This window comes from Thalassophryne amazonica, chromosome 1, assembly GCF_902500255.1.
Source record: "Thalassophryne amazonica chromosome 1, fThaAma1.1, whole genome shotgun sequence".
NCBI lineage: Eukaryota > Metazoa > Chordata > Actinopteri > Batrachoidiformes > Batrachoididae > Thalassophryne > Thalassophryne amazonica.
Window position 1 is genome coordinate 157525187 of NC_047103.1, and position 13104 is coordinate 157538290.

Genomic DNA, 13104 nt, shown 5'->3' on the forward strand with positions numbered 1-13104 from the left:
TGTTTTTGTGCAAATATTTGCTCATTTTGAAATGGATGCCTGCAACACATTTCAAAAAAGCTGGGACAGTGGTATGTTTACCACTGTGTTACGTCATCTTTCCTTCTAACAACACTCAAATGTTTGGGAACTGAGGGCACTCATGATTAGGTATAAAAGGAGCATCCCCAGAAGTCTCAGCTGTTCACAAGCCAAGATGGGGCGAGGATCACCACTTTGTGAACAACTGCAAGAAAAAAATAGTCCAAGAGTTTAAGAACAATGTTTCTCAACGTACAGTTGCAAGGAATTTAGGAATTCCATCATCTACAGTCCATAATATAATTAGAAATTTCAAAGAATCTGGAGAACTTTCTACATGTAAGCGGCAAGGTTGAAAACCAACATTGAATGCTGTGACCTTCCCTCAGGCGGCACTGCATTAAACAGACATCATTGTGTAAAGGATCTTACCACGTGGGCTCAGGAACACTTCTGAAATCTATTGTCAGTTAACACAGTTCGTTGCTACATCTACAAGTTAAAACTCGACCATGCAAAGTGAAAGCCATACATCAACAACATCCAGAAATCCCGCCGCCTTCTCTGGGCCCGAGCTCATTTGAAATGGACAGATGCAAAGGTGGTCTGATGAGTCCACATTTCAAATTGTTTTTGGAAATCATGGACATCGTGTCCTCTGGACAAAAGAGGAAAAAGACCATCCAGATTGTTACCAGCGCTAAGTTCAAAAGCCAGCATCTGTGATGGTATGGGGGTGTGTTAGTGCCCATGGCATGGGCAACTTACACATCTGTGATGGCACCATCAATACTGAAAGGTACATCCAGGTTTTGGAGCAACACATGCTGCTATCCAAGCAACGTCTTTTTCAGGGACGTCCCTGCTTATTTCTGCAAGACAATGCCAAGCCACATTCTGCACGTGTTACAACAGTGTGGCTTCGTAGTAAAAGCGTGTGGCTACTAGACTGGCCTGCCTGCAGTCCAGAGCTGTCACCCATTGAAAATGTGTGGCACATTATGAAGCGCATAATACGACAACGGAGACCCCGGACTCTTGAACAACTGAAGTCGTACATCAAGCAAGAATGGGAAAGAATTCCACCTACAAAGCTTCAGCAATTAGTGTCCTCAGTTCCCAAACGCTTATTGAGTGTTGTTAGAAGGAAAGGTGATGTAACACAGTGGTAAACATACCACTGTCCCAGCTTTTTTGAAACAAGTTGCAACCATCCATTTCAAAATGAGCAAATATTTGCACAAAAACAATAAAGTTTATCAGTTTGAACATTGAATATCTTGTCTTTGTTGTGTATTCAATTTAATTTGGAAGAGGATTTGTAAATCATTGTATTCTGTTTTTCTTTACATTTTACACAATGTCCCAACTTCATTGGAATTAGGGTTGCAATTTCTTGTATGTGTGTTAAAATTTTGGCTCTTTTTGTTGTTTTTTAAAGAGTAGGACTGAAACATTGAAATTCAGCGCCGGGCTAATTACACACTGGAAAGTGGCACTGGTTAATCATAGAAGACACTTCAGGTACCCTCATTTGAAGATAGTTACATAAAATAAACTCTTCACTTTAATGAGATGCCCGGACTTAGTTCATTTAAATGGTTTGCCTAAATTAAAATGTGTGCTTATTGCCTGGAAAGCAACATAGAATGGCAACAAACTGCAGATTTTGCTTTCAGAACTAAAGAACTGCAAATGCACCCATTACTGTTCAAGTATTTAATTTGTGCACATTGATAACAAAACAGAAAAACAAACAAAAAAGAAACAACTTTCACTCAAACTCATTACACTGCAAACTCTGGGTTGGTTTTCTGAATAGTGAAGGTTATGTAAATAGATTGTGGTGAATAAATGGCGAGTAGTCTGTAATGCGGTCTGATAATGAGATTTCAGTTTGTTCAATAATCTATATGTCTATATATTATATGTATGCAAATGATCGCTGTGCTTCAGTATTTAATGGTATTTTCCATTAAAAAAAAATATACCCACTGATCTCTATAGATTCACATTCTTGCCTAGTCTTTGTGTGTGTGTGTGTGTGTGTGTGTGTGTGTGTGTGTGTGTGTGTGTGTGTGTGTGTGTGTGTGTGTGTGTGTTTTTTTTAATCAGACTTTTTTTTCTTGCACTTATCTTCCATTCATACACAAATAACCATATGGCGCTCTTCACTGAAAGCTCCAATTTGTTTATATTTGATGAAAGTCGGCATAACATCTTATGAAATGTCATATCAGAGCAACCTAGACAGTAGTATTCAGAGAACTCATACCTCTGTCAAAGGTGAGCAATAGTAACAATTCACTCTGGGGGTAATAACGTTTGTGCATGCTTGTGGATTCTAATAATAGATACAGCAGTGATTAGAGTTCCATTTCTTCTTTCTCTTGGCAAGACTGGTCATTCCACCACATTTTGTGGGAATCAGCAGAAGGGTTTTTGAGAAATTGATTAAAATGTTGAGGAATTTGTCATTCACTGTGGGCCCTATCTTGACAGTATATGGCACTATGTCTAAAGAGCATAAGGCAGGTTCCCTTCCTCTTTGCTATTAACACAGCGTGTAATCTCTGGGCAGAATACGGCACAGTTTGAAAACAGATTGTATTTAGTCAATTAGTCATGCCATGTTTTCACCCTAAATGGACTGCATTTATATAGCGCTTTTTCATCTGCATCAGACGCCTCACATTCATCCTGATGTAGGGCCTTAACATTTCTTTTAAGACACAAATGGACTAGCGTCATGGACACTGGAAGTGTGGGTACTGAGGGAGCTACAGCACCCCCTACTGGTGTGGAGTTTTAGCTTCAAGGTAGAAAATAAATGCATTTTCAAAATTCACTATTTTGATAGCTTAGCATTAGTAGGCCATAATATCTCATTTTATTTGGCATATGTTCAGCTGTCATCCACCAAAGCTCCCTGAGGTAAAACATTTGAATATCACATTCTGCAACACCTCCCCCTCCTCTTCCTCAGAGGACTCAGGCCTTGTCCACACAAATACAAAACAACCTTTGTTTTCAAATAGTATTCTGTACACGTGTGTGTGTGTGTGTGTGTGTGTGTGTGTGTGTGTGTGTGTGTGTGTGTGTGTGTGTGTGTGTGTGTGTGTGTGTGTGTGTGTGTGTGTGTGTGTGCGCACGCATTTCTCTCTCATTCAAGCTGATGGCGGACAGAAAAATGGAGGGGACAGAAAAGTGACCACTGGATAATTAGCAACTTTCTCTGGACTTTCTATGATTGGAAAACAACACAGCCATGAAAAATACAGTTTTTTAAACCATTGCAGAGGCTGAAAAAAGTCACACGACTGTTATCCAGTTCAAAAAGCTTACATTTCACCTCTTCTGACCGGATCGCCACATGGAAAAAACTTTGAATTATACAAAGAATAGAGCACCACACGGAAAAACACAATGAAAAATACAATGAATGGAAAATAAAAACAGATGGTGAGTCCACATAAACTTTAATGTACCTATTAATATATTAACACATTCCATGCGAGTTGTTTTTTGTAGGTGCTTCAGGCTCTCGGCAGTGTAAAAAAAACTGCACACGCTCGTGATGAATCCAAACTGAATGCACCGTACAGAAACGTGGGAAAAGGATTCATTTATTATCGTTTTGTCTGCCGTGATGATGGCTTGTTAGTTGATGTTACAGATTGTCGTACTAACGGTAATCAGGATGACGTACGAGCTGCTGTCTTTTCAGAAACATTCATGTTGCTTGTGCACATGGAGACGCAAATCCAGCATTTTCCAATTTACCCACTCTGGGACACATTTTCATATACTGTCATTTTCGACAGCTCAAAACACTGTTTACGTGTGGATGAAACGCCAAAACAATACAAAATCTATGCAGGTACACCTAAATCTGTTCCCGTGTGGACGGGGCCTCAGTCTCCTCCATATTTCAAAACAAGTATCGACCCCCCTCTCCCCTCCTCCCCCATTGGTGAAATTCACAAGCAAATTTTGAGGTGGAAGAGAACCAGAATAAAAATCTCATTCCAGCCACATTTATTGAAGTTTTGTGTTTTTTACATTAGTTTGTTGAGATGCACTAATGCACATCCCTGTGTGCGCGTGCAGAGTGTGTGTGTGCTTTGTGTACTCAACTATATAAAGTGTATCTGAATATTACGCCATGTAAACAACAGAAAAACTCTGCAGGCCGGGTTTGAGCTGCTCAATGAAGCAGTCTCTCTGTGCTGCCACATCATAACAAAGCTTGGCCGCTAAACTCGACCACACCTCATTTTTAGACTAAATGGACACACCTATAAGTGCATTTGTACTTGCTACTTTCACAGCATGTGCTCCGGCCATGAAAATGACAATTGTGCTGGTGTCGCTGACCGAACGCCCCCCCGAAAATCGGTCCGCCTTCTGCATCTGCACGTGCTTCATTAGCCGCGGTTCACGGATTAAAACCTCGTTTCTGCTTCAAACTGCACTCCAGTCATCGTCTATCTCAGTGACAGATATCTGAAGCTTTTGTTCAACAATCATTTCCACATAATTTCAGCATTATTTCATCATGAAAGGCGGCGGAAGCGATCAGAGCGCCACGGCTAAATGAGCTGCCAGCTGATGCGTTCACTGCATGTCGGTCATTTCAGAGTGTCATTGAATTTCACCTTGTTTCTGCTTAAAACAGCCTCGTTCAGCGTAAAAACTGACTTTAGAATGATTGAAGAGGTTTTATCTTTATCATCTGATAATTAATATTCACATTAATTCATTTGATTGCTTTGGGTGAAGAGACTGTCTCAGACGTACTGATGTGGTCTGCACAGATGCAACAGGTGGACTGATTTTTAGGGGCGGACTGTTCGGTCTGCTACACCAGTTGTACAGTAGTAATGACACGAGCATTTGCACTGGGTGGATGACAAGATCCTGTTTAAAAGTACAAGTCGTGTGTGTAGGACTGCACAGTTTCCTGTGAAAAGGACTCACAATAAAGTGTGTCTGTATCTGAACTGTCCGAGAGCACGTAGGAACTAAACAGTACTTTAAATGTTGCTGTTGTATGAACAGCCATCTTGAGAATTTTGCCTGTTTGAGCTCTTTAAGCCTTCAAAGTGAGTTCTGACTTTTGTTTTATCTGCGGACTTGAAGAAATGTTGTTTTTTTATCCTTTTTGCATCAAATCATCAATGTGTGTTTATTTATTTATTTGTCTGTTTGTTAGCAAGATTACATCTAACTACTGCACGGATTTTGACAAACTTTTTACCACAGACAGCTATTAGGCCAATTCAATTTTGGAGGTGATCCAAAATTTATATAGACTTTGAAGGACTTTTAGCATGTCAAAATTACAACACAAATTCTTCACAAATTTGCACCACACATACATATTAGGCCATGAAAGACTCCATTAAATTTTGGATGTGATTCGGATCCGGATTCTGGATCAAGTTTCTCTTTATAGGCCTTTAAGGATTACGTCAAAACTACTTTACGGATTCTCACCACAGATAGATATTAGGGCATGGAAGACTCCACTGGATTGTGGAGGTGATCCGGATCTGGATTGACAGACATCAGAAAACTCTGATTGCTCTTGTTTTTACATGCTCTGCTGTGTACATGATTGATGGTCACAAATATGTCACTCTGGTCCTGTGTCTCTGCAGCGACAGTGGTACTGACGGGACTAGAACCCAATACGACGTATGAGGTTCGAGTGGCGGCTGTCAATGGAAAGGGTCAGGGAGAGTTCAGCCATCTAGAGACCTTTCAGACTTTACCCATCCGTAAGTTTCTGTCGTCCTCTGTGCCTTCGTCCCTTCAGTCTTCACAGTCCTCCTAAAAATGATAGACTCAGTTTATCCTAATAGAACCTTTCTAACACTTCTAATGCTACTGCTGACATGACAAAAAACTCAGCCATAATCACATTAATTCATTATTGCAGTGGAATTATAGGAACTTTTCAGTTACTGTTAAGTATTTGGATTTTCGGCACAGTTTGTCGTAACCCTAACGGCCACAGAAAGATGTATTTGGAAAAAAAAAACAGTGTCTAGGCTGATATCAGAAAGGTGTTTGGAGCTTGATGTCAGAAAATGACAAGAAATGCAAACATGCTGAAAAATATCTTCAAAGCATCGCCGTCTTATGAAACTCCGGCGTGCTTCCATTTCGGATGTTTGCTGCAGCCTCCGCATATTTCACTGATATGAGCGCAGATTATTGGAGCTTGGAATTGATCCTGTCAAATTTGCGTCTTGATATAAAACAGCTGCATTTAAAAAGAGAAAAAAACAGCAGACTGCAGGGCTTTTTTATGATAATTTTTATTTATTCTGGGAATCGAACAAAGCAAAGTTGCAATAAATCCAGGCGAAGCCATAGGAAAAGAATGTTTCATAGCTACTATTATGTGCCATGCACTCAATGCAGAACAGAGAATATATGGCAGAAAGAAAGTGCAATTAGCAAAATGCAGTGAATAATAAAAGAACCTCCAGTCAACATTAGTTATGGCTGAGCGGTGGGTGTTACCTTGTAATATGAATTTAATTCAGCTTAAAACAGTCTCCCTACTTGTTCTGCATCCGAAGCTCCTATGTCATGTTTCTACCTGGTCCCCTCCCTTTTAATGCACCTAATCATTCTAACACACACAGTGGCCTCTTTGAACCCTCCTCCTTGTGTCTCCCTCAGGAGAACCCAGTCCCCCGGCGGTCCACGGGCAGAGAGGAGTGGGCAAGGCCTACCGGCTCGGGCTGGTCAAACAGGATGATGGCGGGATGCCCATTGTGGAATATATAGTCAAGTACAAAACTGTGAGTATGAAACAGCTCAGCGTGACTGTTACAATGATGTCTGGAGTCAAGATGATGTCAACTGAGACAGAGACCAAAGCTATGCTAAAGCTACGCTAGTCTTAGGCTCAGGGTTTTTCTGGTCTGTGAGATCGAGAGTTGCCTGGGAAGAACTTATGAAGTCATGAGGTTGCTGGAAAAAGGTGTTTGGTGAAGCTCGTACTTTGCAGAAGAACAAAAGTCCAAGTCGGTGCCGCCATCACGGGGAGGCATGTAAGTTTTTATGCCCCCCAAAATTCTCAAGATGCATTATGTTAAATATGTTAAATACATTCATTCAGAATTTAAATATTCAAATGAATTTATAAGATAAAAAGATAAAAATATGTTTTATAAATTTATGATCAGGTGGCATCAAGGTGATGTCACCTTGCATGTTATATATCAGCCCAAAGCCTAGTGAGCCGCACGCCAACTACCATGGTCCAGTGACTTCTTTCTGTGCATTTTATTACAACTGACTATAATGATGTGGCTTATTGTGCAATTAATTGTCCAAACAGACCATTTCTGAAGTCTATACTCGAGTCCACAACAAAACATTCAGACTAAGGTTATCCTTTTAGCTTGTTCCAGTTTCATTTGTCTCAGCCTACAGAACTTAACGGGACAAAATGGATTATCAGCTTTGACACTGGTCAAGGATTAAAAATCATCTGAGGACTAATATGAGACAAGAGACTTTTTGTCATGCATGAAGTGAACTGAAAAATACATTGGACACTTATGGATAGAGACAATTTTACACAAAACAGAGTGGCGAAAGTGCAACACAAGACTACTTTATGCTTCTTTCTTTGTAATGTGGAGTTGCGTCAGGAAGGGCATCCGGCGTAAAACTTGTGCCAATTCAACATGCAGGTCCACCTTGGATTAGCTGTGGCGACTCCGAGTACAAAACAAGGGAGCAGCCGAAGGGACTTACCTACTTACTTTAACCTTTATTGAACCTGATAAGAAAACCCACTGAGATCAAGACCTCTTTCACAGGGGTATGCTTCTAAAGCATACCTGTGTTATGTGAAATTATATATATATATATATATATATATATATATATATATATATATATATATATATATATATATATATATATATATATATATATATATATATATATATATATATATATATATATATATATATAGGTGATTCTTTAACTACAGGCACTATTGGCCTTGTAAATGTAATTTCCACCACACCATTGCTTTACAATATAAAGCGCCTTGGGGCAACTGTTTGTTGTGATTTGGTGCTATATACATGTGCTCTGATGTCACTGTTTATCTCCATAGAAACTACCCAAACAATCTTTCATACAAACTGTTTAAAGGGACATTACAGTGTTGTGGTGGAAATTACGGCAATAGTGTGGGACAACTACATTTTGTTTAAAAAAAAATCACAACAGTTGTATGACATTGAATACCCCAATTATGTTTTGATTATTTTACTGATATTTTATTCAGAGATATTTTAAAACATTAGAAAAAACGTTTCTTTACCATTCATTTTTATCACTGAAGATCAAAAGTCTGGGTGTGGGACAAGCACAAAACGGCACTATTTGCATATAATGATGCTGAAAAAAGGTGAAAAAGTCATCATAGACTACTAGAACAAATTTCTTAACACACTTTCATTGTAAAGATAACTATAAAAGTGTCAAATTTCCCCTTTTTTCTGTTTTTCATACAATGTGATCAAAGGACATAATAAGTGCCCATAGTCTAAGAATCACCCATATATATATATATATATATATATATATATATATATATATATATATATATATATATATATATATATATATATATATATATATATATATATATATATATATAGCGAGAGAGAGAGAGGGAGCATGTAAACAATGGCAAAGCGAGGATGTGGATGGTGTTGATTTAGCGAGTTCACAGGCAATTATGATGATGATATGTTCTCCGAAGTTGAGAGGGTTATCTAGAGGAGGTGTAGCACCTGTGATGGACTTCTGCTGTGCCCCGATGTTGTCTTATTGTCCGTGCTTCACGAGGTGTGTTTACACTGAGTGCTGAGCTCCTGACACCAGAACTCTGCTGAAACTGGCCTCTCAAGTGAGTCACGGGCCACAAGACGGCGCAAGACTGCTCCTATAAATGATCTGCTTGGGTACAATCACCAGCCAAGTGCACCAGGTTAAAGCGCACACTGCTCTTAAAGGCAGTGACGGATGATAATCAAGAAGACACTCATCATTAATTAGCCAGTTATCATCCTGCAAACGAACTTGCGCTGTACTCTTCATACAAGGCACTATCGATCATCACGTTTGGGTACTCCGTCTCCAAATGGGCTCCAGGCCAGCATGAAGTCCAACTTTTAAAAGTGTGAGTCCTGCTGAGGTCACATTTGGCAAATGATAATGAGTTAATTACTGCATTATTATAATCTGCTGCTGGACGTATTATAATTTGTTTTGGCCATATGTTCACGGATGTTATGAATTGTAAGAAGGATGGAAGAAGTGGTGGCTGGCTGCCAAAACCCATTACACTGATGCTCATCAGTGTAATGTTGGAAAAAATACTCCAGAACATGTTAAAAATTTGGCCAGTTCATTGTTACCTCAAGTATGTTGTCAAGCTGTAAATCATTTCTAAAGTTTGACATCTGTGTCAGTCCGAAGTTTGGAAAAAAACGTTATAATAATCCTTTGAGGTCAGGGCAAGTTATAAAGCAACAACAATGTGTTTGCTGTTTTTTTAAACACTTCTTGTACATTTTATTGTCAAATTGTGTAATTAATTTAATAACTGTGTTCTGAATGCTACATAATAAGCCACTTACAAAATGAGGATTTTGTGAGTTGGATGCTGTTTCTTTTCATTTTCAAGTGGACAATTTTGTCTCATATGAAATGAGCTACATCTACTCGACAGCATGGATCTTCCCCCTCTCGTGTGTGTAATCACACGGGATTGGCGTTTAGCTGCGGTTTGAGCCAAGCGGCTGCGCTGGTGGAGAAATGAATTCTGCACAAGAACCTCTATTTTTCCACACTTATGCTACAGTTCGTGTTTTAAATGAGACTATGCACAAGCTCTTAGAATTCACTCATCCATTTCAGTCATGGAGTCTTTTTATAAAAAAATAAAACTCCATGTAAAATGGAAAAAAAAGCAGCTTAATCTCACTAGATAAGACGAGAAACTCAGAAGGAGCCAGCAAGCAGAATAGATGGCACTGATAGAAAAGCTGTCCGCGGAGCTAAACAGATTTGTACTTGTCCAAACCAACAATCTATCCAAACACTAATGTGTCCAAGTAGGCGTTTCCTCTGTCACCTTAAGAAAGTGACGGCAATTTGAAATGATATTGGTGCAGATAAAAACACACTGTGGAAGAGAGAGGGTCGGGAACTTTCTCCACTGCAGCACGACTCCTGTGGCTCCGGTCTGGGATGAGAAAAGACATTTAGCACTGCACGCTGTCCACTATTTGGAGCAGAAGGTGCCTCAAAGGCATGAGCAGTAAGTACACAGTACCTTTGGCACGCTTTCAGTGTACACCTCCAGCCCTTTGCTTGAAATCTGTGTCCAGCTGACAAGAGGAAGGAGGAAAAAAAGAGCAAAGACGGAAACTGCAAATGATGGAGACGCATCATCCAGCCTCTTTCAACATTAACATTTCGATGACAAACTGAATTTCAACAGACTTTATTTTTAAAATATGCACGTGCATTTTAAGTGCTTAAAAGGGAGAACTCTCACATTTTTCAACCTGGGCTTTATTTTTGGATATGTCGGGGTTCATCTTTTGAGTTGGAACAAAAACTAAATGAATCAGTGGAATATTGATTAAGAATGTAAACACCATCACAGCCTCACAGGCCACATAATGTTATTGTACGGGGCAAATGAAAAACATTAAAGAAGGGAAAATGTCATTAGAAGTGTCTGGAAGCAGGGATATGATCCCGATAGAGGTAAATGTGTGCATGATTATAGGTAAAGGTGTGTGTGTATATATATATATATATATATATATATATATATATATATACACACACACACACACACACACACACACACACACAGGTGAACCCCATTGGGGTCCACTAAATTACACAATATCTGACACCGCAAGTTAATGAGGTTGACCAAAAAACTTAAACTCAGCTTACCGTTCCATATTACAATAGTTTTGACCAGTTGAAGCATGATTCCTTACTGGATGGTGATGATTTGTTCATCTGGAGTGGGTTTGGGGTTTTTTTCTTCCTCTTCAGTCTGTATCAGTGATGAGGGCTTTGTCAGTGCGGGCGATTCTGGACGTTTTGAAGTTTTAGAATGTGACTCGTGTGGCGGGCGTGTGTATAAGTTCCGGTCCGATCTGAACCGGCAGTAATGATCTAAAGAGGAAAGTCGCAATTGAAATCTTTGAATCGTCCATACAGAATCGTCTGCACAGAATCATCCGCCCTCATCACTGATGCAGCCCGAAGAGGGAGAAAAAAATCATCCTCCAGAATTATCCACACTGACAATCCCTCCCAAAAACGGTCAAATCAAAATGGACTTTTATACAGTAGTCTAAATTTTCGGGGTCCACAAATCGGCCGCAAGTAAAGCAAGTTAACAAGGTTTACCGGTACCTCATCAAATAAATAAGCTTTTGAAGGTACAGTTAGCTGCGTATCTTAGCATCCACCTTATCTTATCCATCTTATCTTACATCCCACCCGATGCTAACGTTAGCACGACCCTTAGCCTCTCGCTTACCTGTGTAAATAAACAGCAGCTGGCCCACCCGGGTGGCGTTTGTATTGTTGCTGGTAACTTCAACCAAGCGTGTTTAAAGACTGTGCTCCCTAAGTTTGTCCAGTACATGAAGTGTGCCACCAGAGGGGAAAATACTTTGGACCATGTCTACTCAAACTTAAAACATGCGTACAAAGTCACTCCCCTCCACCATCTCGCTGGATCTGACCATCTCTGCCTGTCCCTCACCCCCACCTACACCCCCCTGCTGAGGTGAACAAAGCCACAACAAACAACAGTCCAAACCTGGCCTGAAGGAGCACTCTTCCAGCTACAGGACTTCTTCTCACGGACTGTATGGGATTTATTTTCCAGCCACAACCTGCAGGAGTACACCGACACTGTACTCTCCTACATTAAGAACTTTGTTGGCACTGTCACCATCAACAAAAGGGTCAGGGTTTTTCCAAACCAGAAGCCCTGGATGAACAGTGCAGTCCAGTCCCTATTAAAAAGCCGCAACACCGCCTTTAAATCAGGGGACAGGGCCCTGTACAGCGCGGCCAGGTCCGATCTGAAAAGAGGCATCAGAGAGGCCAAGGCTGCCTACAAGAAAACGATAGAGGACCACTTTGCTCTAAATGACCTCAGAAGGATGTGGCAGGGAATAAATCATATAACCAACTACAGAAGCAGCAACCCAGGAAATGCTCGGTCTGACCCCTCGCTGGCAGAGGAGATGAACTGCTTCTTTGCCCACTTCGAAGCACACAGACCAGCAGCAACTCCACACCCACCACCCTCCAGCACTGGCACACTAACACTTCAGGAACACGAAGTGAGAGGTGTGCTGAAGGCGGTGAACCCCAGGAAGGCGGCCGGCCCCGATGGTTTACCTGGAAAGGTACTCAAGGTACTCGTGTGCTGACCAACTGGCTGGAGTTTTCACCTGCATCTTCAACTTGTCCCTGTCGCAGGCCATCATTCCACCCTGCCTCAAATCCTCCATCTTCATTCCAGTCCCAAGAAGTCAGCAGTGGAGAGCATAAATGACTACAGGCCTGTTGCCCTTACGCTTCTGGTCATGAAGTGCTTTGAAAGACTGGTCTCTCAGCACATCAGGGCCCATCTGCCTCCCACTCTGGACCCCCACCAGTTTGCCTACAGGGCAAACCACTCCACAGAGGACGCTATCACCACAGCTCTCCACACTGCACCGAGCCACCTGGAGCACCAGGGGAGCTATGTGAGAATGCACTTCCTGGACTTCAGCTCAGCCTTCAACCACATCATCGGAGATCCTGGTCCAGAAACTGACACATCTGGGCATCTCCACCCCCATCTGCCAGTGGATCAAGGACTTCCTCACAAACCACCCACAGTCCGTGAAACTTGGCCCCCACCTTTCCTCCACCATCAGAATCAGCACCAGTTCTCCTCAAGGCTGTGTAATGAGCCCTCTCCTGTTCACTCTTTACACGCAC

General features: G+C 41.0%; 1 protein-coding gene across 1 annotated transcript in view; it reads left to right on the plus strand.

Moving 5' to 3' along the window:
* The window catches only part of LOC117516211 (neural cell adhesion molecule 2-like), a 1113624-nt gene that overhangs the window by 1002671 nt on the left and 97849 nt on the right, over positions 1-13104 (plus strand). Inside the window, exons 13-14 of the mRNA XM_034177131.1 lie at positions 5685-5804; positions 6718-6839. Coding sequence (XP_034033022.1) covers positions 5685-5804; positions 6718-6839 — 242 coding nt within the window. The remainder of the gene's footprint in view (positions 1-5684; positions 5805-6717; positions 6840-13104) is intronic.